Source organism: Pteronotus mesoamericanus, unplaced genomic scaffold (assembly GCF_021234165.1).
Source record: "Pteronotus mesoamericanus isolate MK-2021 breed Mesoamerican mustached bat unplaced genomic scaffold, CSHL_Meso_final contig_78, whole genome shotgun sequence".
NCBI classification, from domain to species: Eukaryota; Metazoa; Chordata; class Mammalia; order Chiroptera; family Mormoopidae; genus Pteronotus; species Pteronotus mesoamericanus.
Genome location: NW_026555258.1, coordinates 11,626,470 through 11,654,125, shown reverse-complemented (window position 1 = coordinate 11,654,125; position 27,656 = coordinate 11,626,470). Strand labels below are relative to the sequence as shown.

At 44.4% G+C, this 27,656-nt stretch overlaps 1 protein-coding gene across 1 annotated transcript in view; it reads right to left on the bottom strand.

Annotated features, from left to right (window-relative positions):
- Nucleotides 1-7,956, bottom strand: part of MEGF9 (multiple EGF like domains 9) — an 84,134-nt gene extending 76,178 nt beyond the window's left edge. Inside the window, exon 1 of the mRNA XM_054584465.1 lies at nt 7,229-7,956. Within this exon, the coding sequence (XP_054440440.1) occupies nt 7,229-7,823 (595 nt within the window). The 5' untranslated portion in view covers nt 7,824-7,956. The remainder of the gene's footprint in view (nt 1-7,228) is intronic.
- Between the last annotated feature and the right edge of the window lie 19,700 nt (nt 7,957-27,656).

Here is a 27,656-nt window from a genome sequence, read left to right as displayed (position 1 = left end):
GTGGGTATATGCCCTGACCTAGAACCAAACCCACGACCTCTCTGTGTATGGGAGATACTCCAACCAGCTGAGCCACCTGTCCAGGGCATCATTTGCTTCCAATGAATACTGGGTTCTTTCCATAACATTCATCCCCATATAATGTCTAAGAAAGAAAATAGGAAATAAGCAATCTTCTTTTCCAAATACCATTTTTCCATCCTGTAATTATGGGTAGCTAAACCAGTCAAATATTTACATTCAATGATATAAATTTAAAAGACAACAGTTTGAAATACAAAATATCACACGTGAAGCCCACCAAAAACCTGTGAAGATTTTGCCAATATTCACCAATAAAAGTACCAACAGAGGACAGAAGCTAAGCCTTCATTTGTCCATATAATATCCAGAAATTAACAAAATATGGATGTCAAAGTCTTGGAGATTCTAAGAGCACCTTGCAAACTATAAAACACTGCACTCTTTTTCATTATTAGAAGCACTCTGTTCATTATTAACTTTAATAAGATTTCTATGGTGGAAATTCTGTCATTCAAAAGATCAAACATTTGTTTCTCTACCAAAATAAACCTTTTATACTGGTATGCAGCCCCAATCCACCTACCGCAAAACACAGCTCATATTATATTCATAAATAGAAAAAGAAATTTGCTGCTTCCTCAAAGTACTTGATTTTTTTTTTTAATTGAGAAAGATAACTTCTGTTATGACAGTTTTTTCTGTATTATCCCTCAGGAGAATGGGGGGAGAGCGGGGAAGCTGGGCAATTAAGAAGATCCCAGAGCAAAAACAAAATCTTTTCTCTCATTTCTCTTATCTTTTTTTTTTCAAAAAGAGAGAATTAATACCCTGTCCTGTATATTGTATAAGTGATGACATTTGCTTATCAAGTGGGCTTAATAATCTAAATTAAATAGACTAAAAACAAATTCAAAGGAAAAAAGTCAAAGTCACAGAGAAAGACAGGTTTTGTTCTGAGTGCAAAGTGTTCAACCCTGTGCGCCCTGTTACCAGGACATCTTCAAGGACCTTTTGTTCCTCTAGAGAGACTTCTTGGAAGAATTGGGCTTTGAGGAGGCACTGAAGGAGGACAAAGTGGTAAATTGTTAAATAGAGAGGATAATTTTGTTCCTTAAAGAATGTAAAAGAATGGATGAGGCTAAGAATAAGAGACAAGAGGGAGAGAAAAATACAGGAGTTTAAAGTGAAAAAATGAGCAAGGGAGACAAAAGATTTTTTTTAAAGAAAGATAGTTTTTAATGAAGAAAAAGTAATAGGGAAAGATTTCTCCTGACAATAACAATGGTCTGTGGAACAGTGGCATTACCAGAGAAATTATTTTGACACAAATTTATCACATGTGCTTACATACATCTAAAAAGACAATTATTTTGAGTAAACCTTTACTATGATCCAAACACATATGTATCCAGATACAATCTTTATCTCTTTAATCACGATTTTTTAAAATCTCCTTTCAAAGTTACCAGTACAATTAGGGTAGTTGTTTCTAGTGAAAAACAGATAAACCAAAATGTAATCTTGAAAAAAGTTTAAGTGACCACAGAAAAGGTGTCTCAACATAATGTCAACATTGGTAATGAAGGTTTTTATATAATATCTAAAGAAAACAATCAAAATTCAAGATCAAGGCAAAAAAACATAAATTAAAGCTATTTATGACTAAAAATATCATCTAACACCGTCTTCAGCCAAACACAATCTTACATTTCTATTCTCTTCTGATCTATTAAGTGCCCTAGAGCAGCAACCTCTCTGCCCCTAATTTACCCATCAGTAAAAAACAGCACTGTGATACTTTTCTTTTTATAAGGGTGCCAGGACGTCTGGAAGTTAATACATACTTGTTTAGAAATGCTGAGATGAAAGTAATACACACTTTAATTTTATGGGTCTTTTGAAAAATCAAGATAAAAAGACCTAGTTAGATTATATCAACGTGTAAATTTTCAACTAGCCAGAAGGCTTCCTGGGGACATAATTCAGAAAAATGGAAACTAATGTTCTGGAATTTAACTATTTTGTTCCAGAAAATAATCAGCCTAAGGAATTTCTACAGAAAGCTAGGAATTTAGGCCAGGAATAAGATATAGTGAATTTGAGAAGTCCCTGGGCCTGGTCCTAAAAAGACTACAATTTTTCTCTATCACAGACCACGTGAGAACCAAATCAAAGGAAAATTAGAGCTATAATTTAAAATCACAGTTGTAAAACATTGTAAAACAAAATTTGAGAAGGTGAATGAATAGTCCGCAACGAAGTGAAGGGAATAAGTGCCAAAGAAGAGGAGAAATTTTTTCAGATTAGTATCCAAGAACCAATAATTTTAGCAAAATGGTTTCCATCTTTTCTCTACTATGTAACTACTTCTTTGAATACCAGTAATACAAATCTGGAACCAGAATGACAGAGTTTGAATCCAGGCTCTGCCTCAGTTGAGCTTCTCTGAACTTCGGTTTCCTTGTCCATACAATGAGAGTAATAACAACTTGATTATAGCTAATTGTTGTGAAATTAAAAATTTGTGTCTGTGAAGCAGTTAAAACATTGCCTTTAACATAGTAAACACTATATGTATTTGCAATTACTATTACAGTGGTCCACAATCCCCCAGACCTGATGCTGAATACCAGAAGCTCCAAAAACCAAATTTTTTTCTATAACTCATTTGGCAGCAAAACCTGAGCTGAACAAATGCAAGGCTATTTATAGTCTTCATTTATCCCACTCAATGTGACTATATATGCATTTCATGCATATATTTGTATGTGTTTTTGTATGCTGCCCCAAACTTAACTGTGGTGTATTTATTAATTTCCTAAAATCTGAAAATCTCTAAGTCATGAAACACTTCCAGCCCCACATGGATAAGATTATGGACCTACATTACCTTTGAAGCCTGAATAATTCCTATTTCCTTAAAATGAATGGCATCTTCCTAATTAACTACAAGCAAATAGGACCCTGAACCTAGCCGTAGCGAATTTTAGGGTGACGAAAACATTTCCCAGTACAGTGAGGTGGGTCCTGCATTCCCAAAACGTTCCTTTCAAATAAAATCCATTCATAATATTTTATATACAGTTCACAGTAGTCAGATATTTGAACTCTAAATTTAGTGCTTGCTTAAACAAAGTGTATTCTTTTAACTTAGATTACAAACAAATAATTTAGGCTCTTTGGGGGGTATTAATGTGTCCTGAGACATGCATACCAAATCATTACAAAACTTTAGAGCAGGAAGAGACCCTTGAGAACTAATCTAAACTATTACTCCTTGCCTTCCAAACTGCTTAACATCCATAAATTTATTTTTCCCTATGAGGTAATAATAACCTGCTCTAACTTGTCCTTAGACTCTGGCTATAGGAACACCCTGTAAGTGAATACGAATAAACTGGGTGTGGTACACTGACAGACACAGGATCTAAAAGGATGGTTTGAACCTAGCATAATAAATTGTACGTGTTTGGTAAATGTCTCAGCTTATATTTTAAAAAATAACAAGAATTTCCAAATCCAGAATGAAGGAAAACTCATCCAGCATGTTAAAAAAAAAAAAAAAAAAAAAAAGACAACTATCTTAATGGACTCGATGAGTCAACAAATAGTATAGCTGCCAAAAAAAGCTACTGATTAGAAATAACTACATCAACAGTAGAATAATAGCATCCAGAAAGAACGAGGTAACTGCCCTCTCTGCTACAGCAAGTTGGAGCTCATCTGGACTATTATGTTCATCTCTGTGTTCCACACTTTGGGAGAGACACAGAAAGACTGAAAAAGTCCAGAAGAGCGGTGACCAGGATAGTGAGTGAATTTGAAATCATATTATATAAAGAACAGTTGAGGGAGCTGAAGGCATTTCATCCAGACTCAGAGGGAACAAGACCACTATCCCTGGACCCCCGAAGAACTGTCATGGCACAGAGAGAGCAGCCTTACTCTGCATGGCCCCAAAGGGCAGAGCCAGAACCAGTCTGTGTTAACTACAGAGAGAAATATTTCAGCTCAGTCCATGGAAGTATTTCCTAAAATGTAGAGCCATGTAAGAAGGTAGTAGTAATGTTCTATCTGGCCCTAAAGGTCCATATTTTTTTTCCTCCTGTAGTCCCCCATTCAATCTTGGCTGCCATACTCAGACAGACAGAAAGCATGGGATCCTCTTTTCTTGCATCTGCACTAGAATCTTAACAGCAGACAGTAAGTGCTCCGGGTCTGTCAAATAGATGCATTAAAGGTTCATAACTTTAAAAATCAAACACTTGTTATCACCTCAGTCTCTTGCTGCTGATATAACTATTATTTTACAGTATCACAGCCTCTTCCTTCACCCTCCTTAAAATGTCCTTCCCAGCCAACCAATCAGCCAAATGTTTTGCCAGGTCTGCGGGAGGAAAGTGCCTGCTTGCTGGGCAATTAGTTTCAGTTTGCGATCAGTTGTCCCTGTAAATAAAAGAGGGCCCTAATTGAGGGGCAGGCAAGAGCTCTCAGCAAGACCTTCACAAAAGAAATTTTTATTAATTCCGGGAGCAGCCAAAAGACCCAGCCTATCATATAATATATTATCAAAGATATTCAGTCCTTAGAGGAACATTGGAACATTAAAATAAAACACCCTGTACAACCAAGTTCCCAAATGCCAAGAATACAACTTTGCAAGCCAAACTAGGTCTCTCAAATTCAGGTAGAAGTTCTCCTTGGGTCAGAGAGATGTGTTTACTGTTTGAAGTAAATTAGAACCCATGTTCAGATAAAAAGGTCCCACTTGATTATATCACTGTAAAGCTAAAACTGCATATTAATATGCTGAGAACTAGACAGAGGCAATCCATAGTGAATTCACAGAAAAATACAAACTATAGAAAATTTAAAATACAGAGCTACCAAAGTTGAGCATCCTCCTCAAACGTTTGTAACCCAAAGACCACTACAGACATAGGTATATGTTAGTCCATGAAAAGCCTTGAAAAGTTTGGATTGCAAATATAATCAATCCAGCTTTACTTTACCTAAAATTCATTTGGAGTGTATGAACTCCAGCCAAAGTATTAGAGAATATAATATAGATGATAGACTCAACAAGAACACATTCTTCTCTGTGCTTTTTAAAGTGAAACCCAGAAGCAATCTAAGTGTCCATAATAAGAGATTGGTTAAATTATGATATAGTCCTACAAGAAAAATGCAACTGTTAAAAAAAATAATAAGGTAGACCTTAGGCACTAACATGGCAGGAGCGGGGCCAGAGGGAGGGTGGAGAGTCCATGATACATACTTAAGTGAATATAGCAAGTTGTAAAAATATATATAGATAGATTTATTTTATGCTGAGTTTTTTAAAACTATTTTTAAAAGCCTATGTGTATGTTCATATACACCCAGAAAAACGTATGAAAAGAGATCAAACTGTTAACAGTAGTAACCTCTAGGGACTCACTGGAACCTGGAGGCAGGAAAGGAGTGACTTTCACTTGTTCCTTTGAGGACTTCTGGTTGTTTGTAACTTTTTTTGCAAGTAGTGGTTACTTTGTGATTTAAAAATAACAACACAAAAACAATAAAAGTAAAACAGCATCAACTACACAGACTTACTTATCCTATATTAACCATCCAATAAGTGATCTTGCTACTTAAATGCTACTGTGTGCTTCCAATTCCAGAACATCTATTTCCTCTTTTTTCTATTATGCTTCACTAAGACAAATAAAAATCACCTCAAGTCCCTACTAGGTTCCTCAAATGTTTTCTATCCCCCTACAGAAAAAGCCTAGTCATATATAATCTTCACAGCCATCCTATGAGTAAATATTACGATTATTTTCATTTCACAGATGAAGAAAGCTTAAGAGACCTGCCCAAGATTATACAGTTAATAAGGGGCAGAGCTAGGATTCAAAACTACAAGTAGGCTTGAGAGTTCATACTCTCAACCACTATGCTTCCTGTCTCTCAGTCATAGGTCAGTCTCTCCATACAAGGCCAAAAAAGGTTACAGTCAAAATCCAGCGAGAAGAGAAGCTTAGCTTTTTTTGAGTGAATAATCTGCATTCCTACTAATGTCAATGCCAAGCTTGAACCCAAGATTCAAGACTGTTAAGACTAGTAATCATGTGGCAAAACTCTACAAACTCAGTTACAGTCCAAAGTCCATACTTGAGTCCACAGTGGATCATTGAGCCTAAGAATTAGGTCAGAGATCCATTAATGTTAAGTACATCTCGGCAAATGGTTTGGACAAGGTAGGTTTTGTTTTGTTCCAAGTCCATTTCAGATGGAAAAAGGGAGAGAATAGGAGTTGTCTCTGACTTTGCTTGAAGATTTCAACCCCCAGGAAAAAAGGACCTTATTTTCTATGTGGACTCAAAAAACAGAAATGGGCAACTTATCAGCATTAGCAAAATTTAACATTCTAGCGTGAGAGAGAAAAAGGGGGGGTGGCATCCCTGCTTAATTTGTATATTTGTCCAAACATATTGACCTTGTCATTGAGGGACCGGGAAAAAAAAATGGTGCAAGGAAGGGATTTAACCTAATTTATGACTGTGCTCAACCTAGATACACACCTGTCCCAAATGACCGACTGAATCCACGTACAGCGGGGGAAACACGCATCGCAATGTTTCTGTTTGGGTTTTTTGTTTTGCTTTTTTTTTTCCCCCTTTCTGGCCTCAAGTGCTCTGTACCACTTTGTAAACAAAATGCTTTCAATAGCCCTTCCACCTGCCACATGCCCATCTGATATTTCTATGAACAAGGAGAAAGGAGCAGGACACCGGAGCCTCGGGCGGAATCCCGCGTTCGACCCAGTGGTGGAAGGAGGCACTGTGGTGGCTTTCGAACTTCCCCAGCTGACCCGACGCGGAGGCAGGAGGAGCGACGCAGCCCCAAAGTTCGTGCCCATTGTGGGGGCCTGACAAAGGCCAGAGAGCCCGGGGGGAAGGGGCTGCGGCGCCGTCCCCACGGCAGCTCCCTCCCCCAAGGACGCACTGCCCAGGGGGCACAAAAGACTTTCCAGATGGGGGGTGGGGGGGAGCGCGCTAGCTGGGGCTCGGACCTCCCATTGGGAGTCGAAATCTGGGGAACCTCTGCGACAAGAAACGATCCATTCTGGCCGAGAGCCTGATCCTAGAGGCCAGGCGCCGGGGTCAGGATGGGCAGCCGCCCGGAGGGTCCTGCCGGGCGCGGACGCGCTGGGACTCACCTGGGGGAGGAGGTGAGGGGGCCTCGGTGGCAGGTGGGGTGGGCGGGACGCTGCTGCTGCCGGGGAGAGCGGGAGTCGGGGTCTGCGGCGTAGTGGGCGCCGGAACGGTGGTGGCCACAGGGGTGGTCGGCGCCGGGCCAGGGGTCGTCGAGAGGGTGGTGGGCGCAGGTCTGGTCGTCGCCCGAGGGGTGGTCGGAGGGCGCTCCACCGCCGGAGGGGTGGTCGACGAAGGGCCGAGCGGCGCCTGAAAGGTGGTCAGAGGGGGTCCGGTTGTCTCCCGAGGAGGGCTGGTCTCCGGGGACAGGGTGGAAGAGGATGCGGTCAGGGGTCGGTGAACGGTAGCGCGCGGAGGTCCAGTCTTCGGGGCCCGGGTCGTGGGAGCCGTAGTCTTAGAGAAAGAGTGAGTGGGCTCGCCTTCCAGCCACGGGCTCGGCGACGCGTCCACCTGCCCCGCGGCCCCGCTGCCACCGGTGACATTCCCCGCCGCGGTTGCTGAAGCGGCAGCGGCAGCGGCAGCGGCGGCGGCGCAGCACAACAGGGCGAGGCCGCCCAGGCTCGGCAGGCTCCTCATGGCGCGCTCGGCTCCGCCATTCATTCATTCAGTCAGTCGGCCGGTCAGTCATCTTCTCCTCCCTGCACTCGGACCAGGGAAGCCGCCAGAGCCGTCACCGCTACCGCCACCGCCACCCGGCGCACCATCGCCACCTCCCTCTGACAGGCGGCCGGCCCCGCGGGCGGGCCCCAGCACAGAGGGAACGACCTGGCCGAGCGCGGACAGCCCGCCCTCTCCGATTGGCAGCCTCGCCCGACCAATGGGAAGCCACGCTAGCCCACGTGACCCAGTCGCTCTCTGGCCTCTTTATAGCATCCCGGGCCAATCAGAGGCCGTCAAGAGGGAGGGGGCGGTGCTAAGGCGGGAGGAGGGTGGTGCGAGCCCTGCTCCAGCGCATCAGGCTCGCGGCAGCTCGGGCTTTGTCTACCCAAGAAGCGGGGCGCGGGCCTCGGGCACCGGACGCCGCGGAGCAGACAAAGGACGCGCCCCGCGCGGCAGACACCGGGCCAAGTCGTCTGCTCCACTGAGCGGCGAGCGCGACCCGGGGCGGGGAATAAGATCTCGGGAGCTTGCCCGCCCTCTTGAACAATGGGGCGCCGGCGCCGCACCCGGGTGGGGACTGGGCTGGAATCCCCGCGACGGGCGAGGGCGCAGCAGCAAGGATGTAGAGTTCAGCATTGCCTCTGCTGCCTCAGAAACCTTCATCTCGGCCCTGCGAGGTCTGCGCTGCCACTCCCATTTCAGAGATGGGGAAACTGAGAGCATTACTGAACTAAGACCCACGCCCTCCCCAGGCACCTGCTGTGGGTCAGGCTCTGTGCCAGGCAGGAGAGGATGTCTAGAGACCCCCTCAGGAGCGGAAAGTGCGAGCTTCCTGCTTTGGGGAGAGACAGGGTCACTTGCACTTTACCCGAAACCCCGGGGAAAATAGGACCCAACGGATGAAACCTCAGCCTCTTGTAGCCTACTCAATGGTTTAGTGGCCTGAGCGCAGTTTTCTCACCTCTAAATAGAGGATGTTACACGTCGCATCCACTTCCACCGCACCCTGCCCTCCACACAGAGCTGTCTTGAGATCTACGCTCTAAAAGGGCTTGCCCCAGTGCCTGGCCCCCTGTAAACACGTATTAATGCTAACTACCGGTACTCTCAGTGCACTGTGCTAACACAAGCCGCGCGCCACAGCCCTGCTGAGTCCCGGGAGCCGCTTGCCTATTGCAGGAATTGGGGTGGGTCTGATAGCAGAACTTGACCCTGGGTGACACTAAACCCTATGAGGTTGGAATTCTGGCGCGCAGCCCCGCCCCATCCGCCCAGGATCCAGAGCTCGCTCACGCGCTGCAGCCTTGGCTCAGCAACCTTCAGAGGGAGCCCGGCTGAGCGGGTTTGTCATCTGACAGGGCTTATCCCAGCCCCACCGCCAACCCCATTCCTGGCCCCCGCTGTGTGATGCTTGCCTTTGTGCATGCACGGCTTCCCATTAGTCACTGGCCTCCAAGCAGAAGGGCAGGATGAGATTTGCTTGTGGACCTGTGTATATGTTAATGAAAAAATGCATTTATTTACCTGCATGAGTAGTGGGTGGGGAGAGAATATGTATGTGCCTGTGTATGAAAGTATAAACATCTTTGTGAGTCTGTGTGTATGAGTATTTTCCATATATGTGTGAGCTTGTATGGGAGCTAGTATCTATCTGTGTATGTTATGTGTATTGGTGTGTTACATGTGTATTTTCTGTGTTTTTTGCATTTGTGAGTATCTATGGCTGTGTCTTGGTAGGTCTGTCTATGTATGTAAAGGGGAGGGGAAAATGAAAGAGGCGTGTGTTGGTGTTCTGGTTTCAGACCAGTATTTAGCAAACACAAATCAAGATTGTTTTTACCTCTCTTGGGGTAAACAGGTCATGCCCCTTCCCAAAATTCTCTTGCTGTTTCTTCCTTGCCTTCAAACCTCAACCAACATACCATATCCTCTAAGGCTTTCCTGCGTTTCTGAATGGGAATTAATCTCTCCATCCCCAATTTCCCACTGCCCTTTGTTATTCATCGATTACAACCCTGATCTATCAATCTATCTCTCCCCTGCCTCTTCCTAAAAGAATTAAGGATGGGTTTCAGAGAAAGACACAAGATAAATTGAACTGCCTTCATGGCTTTATTAATTCTCACAGGCATGCATCTGCCTACTATTCCAACCACTAGAACTTCTGATTTATGTCTGTCCCTCTCATTAGGCTGTTCTCTCTGTTCTCAGCCTAGCAGGGGTCATACATGTGAGCGCTAATCCCTGCTGCTTAACTTGAATTAAACTGAAAAGAAATCCAGTGTGCCATGGAAGAGCTTGTATCTTTAGAGTCAGACAGATCTGGTCATCACTCTGCCAGCTGTGTAACCTTGGAAAAAACTTTGCGCCTCTCTGAGCCTCAGTTTTCCCATCTATAAATTAGGGCCAATAAATTCTGTCTTAATTAGTTAAGCTAAGCATGGTAGAGAATTTTTTACAGAGCCTGGCACATGGAGGGTGCTAGATCTGTGTAGGTTTGTCTTTCATTTATACCGGTGCTAACTTTGAACCTTGTTGGCTAAAGGACCACAGAAGAAACCCCTGCCCCCTTAATTTCCCCATCAGGTGACATGGCTTGATAGTTGCCCTACCAGATGTCCCTAAGTGATAGCTGAAAATGCTAGGATGACCTTCAGCTGTGCTATATCAGAGATTCTCTGGCAGTAGGAGAGAAGAGCTGATGCAGCTTCTTTGCCTGGAGAAAGACTAGAAGACCTTGCCGAAGTAATTCAGGCCAGCTCTGTACTTCACACAGGGATCATCCTATGCTTATCAGATGGGTTAATTATCCTGCAATATGTATAGGAATATTGAATTTTTTTAAAGACAACTTAAGTGTGTTAATGTTATTCATTCCTACATATAACTCTTAAATTTCTTGCTCTACCTTTATCTCCAAACTGTAAGATGACTTTTTAAAAATTTCTCAGGAATAATACTTTACTTTGTGTTTAAAAATCAGAAACACCTTAAATATCCAACATCAGAGAAAGATATTATAACTATTCAACTTAATCATATAAAGTCATTGTAAAGGTGGCTGAGAAGGCAGTATAACAACTAGTAACACTAGATCACCAATTTCTTACTATGTGCTAGGCATTATACTAAGAGCTACATGTGAAATATTTTGGTTTCTCCTAAGCAGAACTTCAGGAAGTAGGTACTATTATTATTCCTATTTCACAGATAAGGAAACTAGGGCACAGAGAGGTTAAGCCACTTGCCCACGGTCACTTAGTAAGGATGGCTGTCTCTACTAATTCCCTTAACAACTGTGCTATAAAGGGGAAGTACTTATAACACAATGTTAATAAGAAAAGAGAAAATAAAAATTATAGTCGTGACTTTCTGTGTAACAGAATGTTGACTGGCACTTTTGCTGTTGCTCCAGAATTGCAGCTAAGGAGCAGGGCTCTAAAGAGAGCTGTCAACCCACCCATGACACCTGGGGCCTCAGGCCTTAATGAGGCTGGGCAGGGGAGGCGGGGAGGGTGACGCAGAATGGCAGGGGTCGAAGAGGGCCCTGTCCGAGTCCACGCACAGCCTGACCTTTCTCCTGGAGGCAATGCAGACACTATGAAGTGCCCCGTTTGATTCCTCTTGTATACTCAGCACCTAGCAAATAAGAAGTGGCTTAAGAATTCTTCATTGAGCTAAATGGAATCTTATCATGGGACAGACACTGTTCTAGGAGTTTTACATTCATAATGAATTTATTCTCCCAAACTAAGGCTATCGCCTGTACTTGAAAGAAGAGGAAACTAGCCTCGGAGAGATTAAGGGACCCGCCCAAGATCTGCCCAACTTCAAAGCCCAGGCTCTTCTCTAGACATCACAGTCCTTTGATGTGGCTACAGTGCAGCACGTAGTAGGAGGTGGATGAACACGCTGAAAGAAAGGACACATACATACCAAATTTAGCTCTCCTGCTAGAGCAGAATGAAAGAAAAGAGGAGCTTTGGGCATAAGAAAAGAAGGCATAACAAGATAATAGATGTGGCTCAGCAAAATAACTTCATCTCCCAGATGCCAGTAAACCGGGGAAACTTTCGCCTTTCTGGTTTCATTGAAACAGCAGTGCTGACATGGACTCTTTCTAATCCTGCCGGAGCCTAGCCTCAAATCAGATGTGGCTAAATGCAAGGTTTGGCATCATCTGCAGAAAAACTCTAGGATTATTGGGGCTACTCTTAACAAAGTCTGCCTGGCATCGGACATGAACAGAAAACTCACTGGGAAATACGAGTGGCTAGGAAGGATGAAATACCAGTACTGTACATTAAACTTAAGTAATCAAAGATTTGCAGACTGAGACAATGAGTTATAATTTTTTAACCAATTGATTTGGCAAAGCTTTAAAGCAGGTGGTAATACTTGTTGCTGGCAGGGGAGTGCCTCACACTGATGATAGGAATGTGAAGCGAGAGAACCTTCCCAGGAAGCCTGAAAAACGTCTGTACTCTTTTGACTCATTTCTACTTTGAAAGAATATATCCAAGGGGAATAAATAATCAGATGTAAATAAAGAACTATGTACAAAAACATTCATCCAATGTTACTGATAGTAGTGAATATTAGAAAAAAATCTAAACAGATAATAATAAGGGATAGGTTAAATACTTTGCGCTCTGTGGCCTCCCTATGTTAGAATACTATACATCTATAAAAAATAACACTCACGAAGGGAATTCTTGGTGAAAAAATGGGTTATCACTACACACCCCTTAGGATGGCCAAAATCTAGATACACAACACCAAATGCGACCAGGAGGTAGAGCAACAGGAGCTCTCATTTATAACTAGTAGCAATGCAAAATGCCAAAGCTACTTCAGAAGATTTCTTATAAAATTAAACATGCTCACTGTATGATCCAGCAATTGTGCTCCTTGGTACTTACCCAAAGGAGCTAAAAACAAGTGCACACCAAAACCTGCATACAGATGTTTATAGCAACTTTATTCATAACTGTCAAAACTTGGAAGCAGCCAAGATGTCCATTAGTAGGTGAATGGATAAATAAACTGCAGTTCAACACTAAAAAATTAGCTGTCGAGGCACAAAAAGATATGAAGGAATCTTAAATGCACAATACTGAGTGAAAGAAGCCAATTTGGAAAGGCTACATACTGTATGATTCCAATTATCTCACATTCTGAAAAAGGCAAACCTGTGGAGACAGTAAAAAGGTGAGTGGTTGCCAGGTTTTGTGGGAGGGGGAAGGGAGGAATGAATAGGTGGAACATAGAGAAATTTTAGGGCAGTGAAAAACACTCTGAATAATATTATAATGATGGCTAGATGTCATTATACATTTGTCCAAACCCACAGAATGTACACCAAGAATGAACCATGATGTATTCTGTCCACCTTGGGTGCATATGGTGTTTCAGTGCAGGTTCATTAATTGTTACAAATGCATCACTCTGTTGTGGATGTTGATGATGAGCGAGGTCACACATGTCGGGGGGCAGGGGGCACATGGGAAATCTCTATAGCTTCCTCTCATTTTTTGGCTGTGAACTTAAAACTGCTCTAAAAACATAAAATTTTATTTAAAAATATCTTCCGTGACGACTTATACTATGATCCCAATTATGCAAAACAATGTATGAACATATATAAAAAGTAAAATACACCAAAACATTAACAATCTTTGTCTCTGAATGATTGCAGTTATGGGTATTTAAATTTTTTTCTCCTTCATACTTTTTTGCATTCTCCAAATTTTTTTACAATGAGTACATACTGTTTCAACAATCAGGAACAACCAACAGTAGAACTCATTTGGATCTAGAGCTATGTCTGCCAACCACATCCGTGATCTACCCCAATGGTATACTGTGTAAGTGATGAGGAGGAGAAGGTCTAAAGTCATAAATTCATATTGAGTCAAAGAACCTTCCTCCAAACAATGAAGCTAAATGGTAAAATCCTGCTTCAGGGAACTTCTGGCGTTAAAAATAAGCTCAGAAAAGCATTTGCTGCAGTTCTTGGAGATCTGCTGCAGGACGTCATTCGCAGTGGGCACCAAGTCAAACCCTTGCTCGTCATCAGTGTTGGCTGCAAAGCAAAGAATTTGAACCATTCGGGGGAGGAATGGAGCCAGAGCTTCGCAAATAACTCTTTCCCTTACGTTGCTATAATTGTAATAAAGAGGATTTACTGACAGGGAAGGAAGACACAGAGCTTTCCCAGTCATTATATCTCAGCTAAACTTTGCAACCCCTCTGGAGGGAAGGTTGTAGCAGGTAATGTTCACTGAGCACCTATTACAAGCCGGACATCAATGCTGAACAATTTGTGTACATTAACCTTTTTAATCTTACACTATGAAGTAGAAGGAGTTATTCCCTCCACTTTATACGTTAAGACACTGTCACTCAAGTAAGTCCAGTGAGTTGTCCAAGATCATCAAGCTAATAAATGAAAGAATTAGAATTCCTAGCCATTTATTTAGACCTTAAGTCCATAGTAATTTTCACAACTGCTTACTGAACTTCTTCAACTTTGATTGTTTTTATTGCTATTGTTATTAGGAGAGACAGTAGTTTCACAGTAAAGAGTGCTAGGTCCAATCCTGGTTTTTCTAACTGTGGAAACTTGGCCAGGTCACTTAAGTCCTGTGTCTCAACTTTCTCCTCTGCAGAATGAAGATGATAATATCCATCTCATAGGACTCAAGGTCAAATGAAACAACATATATAAGGAGTTGGGCCAGAGCCTGCCCCATAGTAAACACTCAAAAGACATCGGGACATACCTAAATTTCTTAAACCTCGCCTTCTCACATGGCGGGTCAAGGCCAGGAGAGTACTATGTCCTGGTGGTCCAGTGCCCAGGACTTCTGGACCCCCAGAGGAGCAGAGGAGTCCTACTCCCCAGCCTGCTCCCATGACCTCACCCTCTTGAAGAACCTCCTTCACGGGAGTGGGCACCTGCCATTGGGATGCGTGCCCAGCACCTAGGGCTGGGAGAGGGACAGGAGAGGGCGCTGGACCCTTGAGTGTGCCTGGGAAAGCCAGCTCTCTAGGACTAAGATGCGCTTTGTTGCACTATTTTGAGTCACAATGCCGATTTCATGCTGGCTTCTGAGGGCTAAAGGACATGGAAAATCCAGGCTGGGAGGAGAAAATACTTGCCTGGAGAAGCCGTAGAGAGAGGAAATATCGGAGGTGGATTCAAACCCATCTTTGTGAAGATGATAAACCAACACCCAAAGACAAACAGGGCCCTGGCAAGGCCCCTCACCACACAGCAGCAGCAGACCCGGCACCAGATCCCAACCCTCTGACTCAAGCCACCATCAAACCCAAATCACTCCTGACAGGAGGCAGCTGCGGGGCAGCAAGGGACCTCATGTCAGCTGGCTGGAAGCCTAAGGGCCTCCCTCCCCACTCACAGCACTGCCCTATGACCTCTGGCCAGGGCTCTCTTTGTGTCACCTGGCTCCCTCTAGAAGAAATTTCCTCCTGAAACCACAGAAACTGTGCTTTGCTGCCAGCTTTTTATCAATGACCAAGGCAGTATTTTAAGTGATGACAATAATCAGGGTCTGCTCTCAGGCACCAGCCAGGAACTCAGGAACGGCAAAATCTTCCAAATTAGGCCACATTAGTGCAAGGGAACTAGAAACAACATCTTTCCCATTCCATCAGGCCTAAATTAGAACAACTCCGAAGAGGGTCCTGGGAGATCAAGCCTGCTCTCAGGCCTTTGGGTCTGATTTCCTTTCTCACACAATCACTGGACTTTTCTTACAACCATTGGGTGTTTGTTGGGTGTGTACAATGCCTCAAGGGCAGCCGGGAACTCGGAATTGAATTTAATCATTAGCCACATACCAGCAGCACTACCTCTTTAGAGACAAGAATCTTGGGATCTCTGCCATCTATGGTCCCATGTTGAAGAATTATTCTATGAATCAGCCAAACGGTGTTCTCAACCCACAGCCTGTCTCCCCTCAAGGTGAAATGGTCTTGTGGGAAAATGTCCATGATCTAGTGGGCCCAGTGCCCTACTTCCAGCCTATGTGACCTAGGCCAGCAACCAACCTCTCTACACTTCAGTTTTGCCATCTGTAAAATGAGCATCTATATTGGTCTATTGTGCTAGGAGGAGCCATTCATTCATCAAAAATGGATTAAGCACTGATCTAGAGATACCCTGGTAAACAAGGTTAAAAAAAGAAAGAAAGAAAAAGTTTGTACCCTGAACTTGTGCTTATAATATATTGAGTGCAAAAATCAATTCACAAATACATGAGTGGGCAAGCAAGGTATTTACAAATTATGATAAATGTCAGAAGAAAAATCAAAAGAGTGTTGTGATGCTGAATAACTGGGAGACACATAGGGTGGTCAGGGAAAGCCTCCCTGAGAATGTAACATTAAACTTGAAGTCCGAAGAAAGAGCTGGCTCTGCAAAGACCAGAAGGAACAGCCAGTGCAGGACTATGAGGTGGGAAAGGTCTGGAAGGGAGACCAGAGCAGAGGAAGCACGTCAGTGAAGGAGAGCATGGATCGAGATAAGGAAGGAGCTACTTAGGCAGAGCTCCAGAGCCATGTGAGTAGGCTGGATTTTCTTCTTAGAGCAAGAAGTCAAGGGAGGTGGATCGTAGGGCAGCGAGGGCAGGAGCATGGGAAGCAGTGAGAAGGCCAAGTTCAGATGTGAGAAGGTAGTGGCCTAGACTGGCCTAGAGGCAGATTGGGGATCTATTTTAGATGTGAAATTGTCAAGACTTGCTGCTGGGTTGGGTGTAGGGTGAGGGAAGGAAAGAATTCAAGAATGGTATCTGTGCGATCACTCATTCATTCAACAAACATCAATTAAGCACAAATATGTCACAGATAAACATGGGGATGAAGTTCAAAGCTTCATGGGAATGAACCAGAAAATTGTTGAATTTATACAACTAAGTAAGTGCAGTCAATGTTAGAGGACATCTAACTGTTGAGAGAAAAGGATCAAAAAAGTCTTCTTAGGGGAGCAGAATTTGAGCTGAGTTTTGAAGGGGGAACAGGAAGAAGGAGAAGGGCTTTGGGGTCATAGAACAGAGTTCTGAAGTAACAACTGCAATAATAATAGTCATGGTAGTAGCTGATATTTATGAAGTCCTAACAATGTGCTAGGTACTTGTAAGCACATCTCAACTCATTTAATCCTCACATGGGAACTCTGGGACACAGTGAACCTCTGTCACATAGTTCGCCAAAGGCCACCCAATCTCCTACCAGGTTTCAGCCCCATGCAGTTTGGCTCCAGAAGCCATACTCCAAACTCTACACTAAACTGTCCCTCCGTGGGAGAGTACTGCACCTTAAGAGGTGGACAAGGGCAGGAAGTATAGGATGTAGGAATGTAGAAGTCAATGAAGATGCGATAAACGACATGAAAGTATTTTGCAAACTATAAAGTATCGCCCCCAAGCAGATGATCATCACCATTAGTAAATAACCACCTTCCCCTCTGTGGGAAACTCTCTGGATTTTTAGCCTTGGAGGACAACGGCTGCCTGGGGGCCCTGCTCAAACAGCAGGCATCTCAGGAGAGGATGGTTTGAGATGAACCCGACCGAGAGCTGGGGAGCCGCAGGCGTGGTTCCATCCTAGCTCCGCCCTAACTTAATACATGGTTTTGGGTGAGTCGTGTCTCCAGCCTGGTTGTCCCTGTCTGGGAGGAGTGGGGATTCCGGGGGTTTGTCCAGCCCTCACGTACCACACAGTTTCTGCTGCTGCAGTTGTTGTTCTGCTTCTCAACTAGACAAAAAAGGATTGTCTGCTTGGGGCCCTTTACCAAAGCAGAATGCCACCTTGGATTGCAAGTGGCACCTTCCAGGAGCAAGACCCTGTCTGGATGGGAAGCCTATGGCTTATGTCTCCTGAGTCCTCAGACCTCAAGTCAAATACCTCTCAGCCCTCTTATCCCTGCCAGGACACTGGTCTCCAAGCCCCGTGAACCCAGCCCATCATCCCTGTCTCTCTCAGTCCTTCAGGGGACTCCGAGCAGCACCGACAGCCTTCTAGACACCATGCAGTCAGAAGATGCTGGTGCTGTGCACATCCTAGCAGGTTCTGCCTTGAGTTTTCTACGGACCAAAACCCTCAGGACATTCTCACATGTGCTGCTCCATCTTGTGCCATTGGTTTTAGATCCACCACCCAAGAATAAAAAGTGTTCTTTTGGGATGCAGCACTGAACTTTCTCCTCTTGTCTTCGGATCTCCACAGTGAGAACAGACTCCCAGGCCTGCAAGAGAACCTCTTCCATCGAAGCAATGCAATCCAAACCCATCTTGCTGACACAGAACTTTATAAGCTGGAAAGCACTTTCATACATTATTAATTCACATATTATTCCTGTTGCACCTCATAAAATCCCTGAACTAGTTTGGACAAGGATAGGCTTGCCAGATAAAATACGAGATGCCAGTTAAATTTGAATTTCAGATAAACAATGAATAACTTTTAAGTATAAGTTCATCCCGTGTATTTCATGGGACATACTTATACTTAAAATAGTACACAGTGTATATCTGAAATTCAAATTTAACTAAGTATCCTGTACTTTTTATTTGCTACATCTAACAATCCTAGACAGGGAACATTAACTCCATTGTGCAGAACTGGGGCTCAGAGGGGTGAAGAGATTTATCCAAACTCTCTGAGAATAAGGACCATGTCTGATTCATTTTTTTCATTTTAACCTTTACTTATTTATTTTTTAAACATAAGACGTATATTCCCTTAAAGCCAGAGTATCAGTCTTGTCAGTGGTGATGTATAAGATTTATATTTCATGAAAACCTGTTCTTCTGAGAATGTGTGCCCTGTGTTTGTGTAGGCATATACATTGCACAGAGCATTAAAAAGTTAATGATTCATTTTTAATTCCTGCTTCTCAACCTGGAGTTAGCACACCGATGATGCTTGGGAAATGTTTATTCAACTTTTGGACTTTCTGGGCCTCTCTTTCCTGCAGGATGAAAGAAAGCGCTAGCTCAGGACAGAGAAGGGCCTCAGGAACACAGTGTTTGGCTTCCCCCGTTCTTTGTACGTGGTCGTGCCTCAGACCAATTCAGACGAGTTTCAGGAAAGCAGCAGGAAACTGTAGAACATCGTGAAATTATCCCGGGGCATCATGAAAAGGCTCCTTTTCATTGCACTCCCTTCCTTCTCCAGGTTCAGAACCACAGGGGGGCCTGCCCAGGGGAGTCACGACCAGGGAGGTCTTGGCAAAGATGCTCCCCAGGGGGCGCTGAAAGGGTCAAACACAGAGGCACAAAGTTCTCTCTTGCCCTCTGGGCGAGCAGACCAGTCCAGGCGCTGGTGGGGCAGCCTCCACGTGACTCGGGACTAGATTGAGCTCGCCTGTCTCATGACGGACGTTGCAGGCTCAGGCCACCGGCAGATCACATGCTGAGGTCACCTGTGCAGCCAGAGCTGTGAGTAAACACAGACTGGCCAGAAGACTGGCGCTGCTGCTGATGGAGGTCAGAGGTCCTGGTTCCTCCTCAGGCTGGCGAGAGGTGGCCTGCCGAAGACTGGGAGCTTGGGCATGAGCACTAGGATTTTCTCGTGTGAGATTCACCGGTAGAGTCCTAGAACTTAAGGTGAGAAGAGAGGGCCTTAAAAAGCATCTAGGCCTAGTGCAAACATTCTTATTTTTCCAGAAAAACAAAAACAAAACAAGGCTCAGAGAAGGAAAGGACTCAGTCAAGCTCACACCACAACTCGGCAGCAGAAGCGGGTGTGGAGCTCATAGAAGCGGGTGTGGAGCCCGTACTTCTCCCGGGTGCTGCATTCCTGATTCAGACCATCAGCTATCAGTTCAAAGCCAAGAGTGGGTGGACCAGATGTGCTCCCTAACCAGTGTCCTGGCGCTCTGGCTCGCTGAGCTTTAACTTTGACCTCCATTAGCATCTTAGCCCAACCTGTCACCCTCTGCTCCCTGGAGACCCTGCAGTCCACAGGCCGCAGGTTAGAAATGAACTGCTCTCGGTCAAGGTCCTGAAATGGGAGATGAAACGGCCCACAGACATCATCTGATCTAGTTCCTTAGCATCTGTACTGGAAAATAGTCCCAGGCGCCCGTGAGCCCCCTGGGGCAGCGGGTTGGTGGGCAGGGCCCCGGGAGGCGCAGGGTGGTGAGCGGTCTCGCGACGGACACGGACACGGCGTGGCGCTGGTGCAGGTAAGCAGCGCGCAGCCCCGCCTGCGCTCCCTTTGCCGCCACGCGACCGCGCGCAGCCCACCGAGGGGCAAACCGCGACAGGCGAATGAAGCGAAGTGAGGGCGGCTCTGCCTGGGACTCCGGGGCGGATCCCCTGCAGCTGCTGGCGTGGTTCCGAGCTCTGAGCAGACAACAGAACAGCCCTTGCCGCTGCCCTCATGGAACTTAGGTTCTCGTTAAGGAGTCAGACAAGATCTGGGTGAATAAGTAAATAAGATCAGATTTGGAAATGACAGTGCTGAGAAGAAAACACAGGCCGATAACGAGATAGAAAATGACTCCGGGGCAAGATGACCTCTTGGGAAAAGGTGCCCATTGGGCCAAGGCCTGAATGAGGACCAGGAGGCAGCATGGGACGGTCCAAGGAAGAGGTGGCCAGTCTCTCAGACAGGAATAAGCTCAGAGTGTGTGAAGAAGAGAGAAGCCAGATGGGTAGCACATAGTGAATGAGGGGAAGAGGGGAAGGAGATAAAGTCTGCGAGGAGGCTGTGGTCTCAGCCACAGGCGGCTGCCCTGGGCTTGGCGAAAGGCTGAATCCTGGAGACAATTCCACTTCTAGAACAGGAGAGCCCCGGCAGGTCAGGTGTTGCAGCATCGTAGTGTGATGTGTGCTATGCAGGCCAGGGGCTGGCGCACAGTGTGGCTGGGGCGGGGTTACTGGGCAACTCCACTGGAGCCTGTGGGCCAGTCCTCCAGTCTGACAGGAAACATCCATCCCGGCTTTCTGTCCAGCCCAAGCACCCTCAGGGAGGCTCATCAGGGAGGCTCGTCAGGGGCACCCGCCGGCACTCAGCACCCCCCACCCCGGAGAGCCCCACAGGTCAGAGGCAGCTAGAGAGGAAGCCCAGGTGTTAAGGGTTTTTGTGGAAGGCCAGACTGGGCTGCACGGCCTTCTGGGAGCTCCTCCCCTACTTTCAGAGTCTTCACAGGGCTGTTCACCTCCTTCTCCCAGCAGGCCTGTTCTCAGAGTCAGCGACGATAAAAATAGTTCACCCCGGCCAGGAATGGCACCGTGCCCTCTCCCAGGTGACCTGTGTTGTGTTATGTCCAAGTCCCGAGTCAAAGGAATGCGTCTAGAATTGTGAAATTTCAGTAATGCATCACGCAGGTGAGGGTGGCAGGCAGAGCCTGGTGACTCATCCAGGTGATGGCAGGGCCCTGCCTGGAACTAGGTGTTCTAAATCCAGGGTCAGTGCAGGGCTCCCTCCACCAGGCTCTCTTACCTGGTTCAGGTAAAACACTTCCTCCCACCCACCATAGGCGCTTGATGCTTGAGGATTTGTGAGAGAGCGTAGAGAGCACCCAACTCTATTCCAGCTGCGAAGGTACAATTCCTGCAGAGGCGGCTGAGGCGGGGGTGGGAGCACAGTCAGAGCACTGGGATACCAGTGGAGGACACTCTCATGGAAAAGCCCAGACCCTTCCAGAAAATTCTGCCTGGCTCAACAAATTGTCTTGTCATCTCATTGGCACTGCCTGCAAATTTCTTTCCAATTTCAGACCAGGAAAGAATACATGGGTGCTCTCTGTGAATTGGTTTTATCTTTCTTGAGGATGATCTAACCATAAATAACGAGGCCAAGAAACTCGATTCTACTCATGCGTCCCTCAGTCTGCTTCCAGGAATTTGTCCTAAGGAGATACTTCTAAATATCGTTCTAGGAGTTTGTTTTCACAAGGGTAGATAGTACTGTATTATATATAAGAGCAGAAAATTGGAACTACCCAGGTGCCAAATGACAGGTGGAGGGACAAATCCTGATCCATTCACTGGAAGGACTGCTATGACAAGCTTAAAAATGACAAATATAAATCTTACCAAAGCATGAAAAAGTCTGTATGACACAATGTCCAGTGAAAATATTAGAAACCCAGACTACACAAGTCTATTTGTTTCTTGTCTGGAGACTCCTCTATATGAAAACAGGAAGTGCTCAAGAAAGACCTAAATAAGATTTCCATAAAGTGCATCTTTTTTTCCCTGTGGGTATCAGTGTGCTCAGAGAATATAAATAAAATAATCCTTATGAAATGTTTTTTAATTTTTAAGTATTGCTCAACATCAAATTATTCCCTTTCTTTAAAAAATAGCACATGATTTTAATACCTGCCGATTGCTCAACCCCGTATTAGGTGGCTGGGGGCGGAGAAGGGATTGTGTGCGGCTGGGATTCAGCAGAGTAGGGATGCCGTCCTGGCCAGGCCTCCCCTTCCTCCCAGTCGCTGCAGAGCTGGGGTCCAGAGAACAGCACGTGCGCACACCCAAAGTGTGGTGTGCTCCAGGGTCAAAGGCAGAGAAGCGGAGCAAAGGGTCACTTTCTCAGACAGCACTTGTCCTGGACCAGGAAAACCATCCATCTGGCCCAAGTGGCCTCTCCTAGAAGACAGCTCTGCTCCCCCAACTAATAGCATTAACTGCACATCAGCATTCTTAGCTGCAAACAACAAAAACCTACTCCGGATAATTTAGTAGTTCTTTCAGTCATCATTAGTGTCACTGTTGTATGTAGACACCGTGGTAGGCTTGGTGGTCAGGGTATTACATGCATTGTATCTTTTAATCCATAACTCAGAGAAGGAAGCTATGACTCCCTGGTAAAAATGAAGTAATTCAGGGTTAGAAAGATGGAGAAACTTGCCCCAAGGTCACAGACTTAGTAAAGTGGCAAAGGTGGTTTTCAAAGCTAAAATCTACTTGCCAAGCTGGACATCTCAACAACCAGGTCTTGCTGCCTCTACAACGAAGCCCCTGCCTGGGCTTCGGCAAGGATCCAGCAAGCTGGTGCTGGGACCTCCATCCTCCATGGGCCTCTCTACTAGCCCTTCTATTCCAGGGTAATTCCCAGAGAGCTGGCAAGAACTGGTTGTTGACATTCACAAGAGCAGGGACATGAACCGGCTTTCCGAGCAGCTCACATCAACTGGCAAGACGCAGAAATGCTCTTGTGGCCTCAGGAAACATCTGCAAGTCCTCAAGGAGGCCCGACCTACCCCTTTATCGCCTTTCTAGGAGAGATAGTGGGCCTATCCCGTCAGCAGGGGGAGGACAACACTGCTTTTACTTTCCAGGCTGGGTCCTGGCAAACTGAACCATGCACTCCTGCTAAACATCTAGCATCAGGCCCTTGGGAGCAGAACTTGTATGGGCAATGGGTGGCAGTCCTGAAATCAGAGCCACCACCCGCCCTCCAGGGCTCACAGGCAACCGCAAAGACAGTGACAGGCTGCATCTGCAGCTCAAGCGGACTGGTGCAGGGGAGGGATGTGGTGCAACGGGAAAAGCACGGACTTTGGAGTCAGAAAGATCTGTTTCTTCACATCCTGGTTGTGTGACTTGGGGCAAATTTCCTAACCTCGATTGTTTCTTCATCGGTAAGAATGTAAATAATTATGCTTTTATTGTGTAATTCCCATGAGAATGAAAAGAAACAAATTGCCCAGCACATAGTTGGCACTCATAAATGATAACTACTAGTATTAAAATTACTATTACTATTATAAAGATGTCAATAGGGCCATCAATAAATGGTGTTGTTCAGCAGGAAACAACAGAAGTGACATATGAGCTGGGTTTTGACACATAAGTAGGAGTCTGTTGGGTAGCTGAGGGGCAGAAAGAGTTTTCGAGTTAGAAACAACAGCAAGGGGAGCTTTGTGCGGGAGCAGGGAGTGTTCAGGCTGCATGAGTGGACCAGGTAAGAACTATTGAAATATTCCCATCAAATCATAAGGGACTAATTAGCCCTTAGAAGACTCTCTGAAATCCCCATTCTGGTGTCCTCAAATAAAGGACCTCACAGTGTAAATCATAAACCAGCATTGTTGTAAGCCTTGTTCACTGAGGCAGAGCAGCTTCCACGCCCTTAGCCAGCCAGTCCACAGGGAACAAATGAAGCTGAGGACAAGCCCCTACGTGCCCGAGTCTCTGATTCATCTTCTCTGGAGTTAGGCAGACTTGCCTTTGACTCCTGGTAGAGCCACTTTCCTGGCTGTATAACCTTGGCAAACCACTTGTCTCTCTGACCCCTGTTTTGCATCTGAGACCACAGGAATAATCATACATCACATAGACGTCCTTACGCAGGATCTCAGCGCCCAACATGCAGCAGGTGCTCTCTGTGTCCAGAAAAAGAGGCAGAGTGACGGCAGGACCAACATCTTTTTGAGGAAGCCTCCCAATTTCAACCACCAAAGACAGAAAAAAAGACTTTCACCAAAATGGTATATTTTAGATACTGCTCTGCACTTTGTTTTTTACAATGAATGACAAATTATGTCAGCACAGATTCTTCAATTTTTTTATTCACATACCACAAAGTTTTCAGTTCAGTGGTTTTTCGTATTTCACTACCATGTAGTTCCAGAGCAATTTTTATCAGCCCCCAAAGAAACCTCATATTCATTACTTCCCAGTCCTCTCTCCCACCAGCCCCCCATACTGCTCATCTTATTTTCTGTCTTTATGGATTTCCCTATTCTAGACGCTTCTTATACATGGACTCATGTTATATGAGGCTTTCCGTGTCTGACTCCTTTCGTTTAGCATAACGTTTTCACAGTTCATCCCTGTCATAGCATGAATCAGAGCTTCATTCCTTTTTATGGCTGAATGATGTTCCATTGTATGGCTATTATACCACATTTTGTTTATCCATTCATTAGTTGATGGACATTTGGATTGTTTGTACTTTTGGGTTATTATGAATAATCCTCATTCGTTTTAGTGACTGCGTTGTATTCCATTGATTGGATGGAGCATAGTTTATTTAAGCACTTCCTACTGAAGGATATTTCTGCTCTTTCCCATTTTTTTTGCTAATGCAGAATGCTAAAATGTTGCACAAAAAAATGTTGCCACAATATCCTTTTTGTCTCCTGTAAGAGGTAGCCAAAACTGACCCCATTTCCTGAGGAAATTATCCAAACAAAGCAAAAAGTTATATTGACAAAGGTATTAATTGCAGCAATTTTTACAATAACATAAACTGAGAACTACTTAAAGAGCCTAGTTAGATAAATTATATTATTTGATGAAATAATGTATAGTCAGTAAAAGTGTTAATTATGAAGGCAATGGCAATGTACATCAAGTGAATTGCTAATGATGGTTTTACATTAAATAAAAACAAACACAATGAAATGTGAAAGGGCATCCCTCAACCACGCTGGTTCTCACAATAGGAAGACATGGAGCTGGAAAGCACACCCATACCCTCTGTCCTTGAGTGGCCCATCTCTGCCACATCACTGTGACCAAGAGAATCTGGGCTTCCTCTGAGGAGCGGGCTGGGGACCACTGCCAGCCTGCACTACCGAGGGTGCCTGAGAAGACCCATTCAGAGGAGGAGGGAGGGCTCTCCTCCCAAGTGACACCTCCTTCTTTCGTCAGAAGGGGGAGGTCATGGCTGGGCTATGTAACTGTGATGAGAATCACGGACCAAGGTCAACGTGGGGCCGTGGAACCAGTCATTCATGGAGAGAACGGGCGACCTTTTGGGAGGGGCACCCTCGGAGCTCCCAGTGTGCCTCGCTCAAGTCTCTTGCCAGCATTCAGCATCTTGGACAAAGGCTGACTTCAAGGGCTGTCTGATACTGTACTTCCCAGAGTAGGAAGTGCAAATCCATTCAACTGAAGCAATTGTGAATGCATTCGATTGAACCAATCACGTGAAACTCTTTTTTAAATGTATGCTTTCTATTGTTCTACTACAACCATCGCCATTAAGAATGCACAGTATAGCAAAACCAATGATGAACATACAGCCTTTAAATATTAATGGGACAGCTTAGCCCCAGTGGAGGATGTTGGTTGTTGGTTGTTGCTTGTAATTGGGATTCTGGAGCACAGCCCTCACAGCCTTGCAGCTCCTACCTTTGCCTTCTTGGAAGATCAAGGCCATCAAGACACCCAGGTTGGAAGGCCGTGCGGAGAGGCCTAAGCTGCGCCAGCTCAGGTGCCAGATGTATTCTATCAATACATCTAGATTATATTGATTATTATAACAAACTATAATATGTAATATTTATTATAGCATATATAATATATAACTTAAACTATGTTGTAATAAATAATAACTTAGATTATATGTATTATAATACATCTAAATATCTTAAACAAAATATGCTTAATATGTAATTTTTGTTAAATCAAAGTTTATATAAAGGAATATAAAAGACCAATATCCTATGCTGTTCTGTAAAGCATATAGCAACTCCCAGGTGCTGTTCTACTAGAGCCTAATCAGCTCCACAAACTGTGAAATGGTCAACAAATGTCCCTAGTCTTAGGGAGAAGTTTGAAGTTTTATTTGTTAGGTCACAGCTAAGCTGCTTTAACAAAAAGACTACAAAAATTATAGTGACCCAAACATCATCATCAATTAATTTCTCTCTTAAAAAAAACAACCAGCCAGGCTATGTTGGTGAAATGACTCTGCCATGAGTAGGAACCAGGTTCCTTGTTGCTCTGCCCTCCCTTGGGGATCCTCATTTGCTTAATTAAAGCTGGGTTGCTACTCCTGGGAAAGAGGAAAGAGCCAACAAGTAACATAAAGAGCTTAAGTTAGAGGTGACCCAGAGAGTGTGCACATCCCTTCCTTTTATATTCTATTGGCTCATACTCAACCACATGACCACATCCAGCTGCAAGGGAGGCTGGGAAACGTAGTCCCCGCTCTGCCTAGGAAGAGGTAGAGAAAGGAGTTGGGGGAACAACAGCCATGTGCTACAAAGACTGTTTTTTAATTTAAGAAAATGAATAATAACAGAATTCTATCACAATCCCATTATACAGCTACTGACTTTTCCATATGGTCCCTCCCACACTTGATATGTACATGTATTTTTACGAAGTTGGAAAATAGTGTATATGCAATTTTATATTCTACCAAAATAAAACAAGGTGATGAAAATTACATTAGATTAAAACAATGATGTACTATTTTTCATCTGTGACATTGGCAAAGATTTTTTTAAACCACAGTAGCCAACAGGGGCTTAATGGAGAAATGGTTACTTTCAAATGTTATTAATGAGGGTACAATTTGTACAACTTTTCTGCAGGGCAGTTTGGTGATAGACCTCAAAAGCTTTACAAATTCAACCAAAGATGGTAGATTCAGAGATGTGGGTATACATTTGCATAAAAGGCTAACCATCATTATCTGTAACGCTAATAAATGGAACGAACTGAAACATCCAATAAAGGAATTGTTTAAATAAATTGTAACCCATCCGTTCATCCGATAAGACTACTAGACAGCCATGAGGATCATGCTATGGAAGAACATTAATTATACAAAAATTCTGATTATGTTAAGTAAGAAAAGCACATTGCAAAACAGTATATATATTCTGATTCCATTTTTTTTGCTTAAAATTATTCAGAGACATGAAAAGGACTTGAATATTCACCAAAATGTTAACAGTGGTTCTCCTGGGTAAGCGGTATTAGCAATGATTTTTATTTTCTTATTTATTATTTTTAGTATTTTTAAAGGTTTTAACAGTGAACATATACCAATATTACTTTTATAACAAAGGAATTATTTAAAACTTTGAACTAGACTACAGAATTGTAA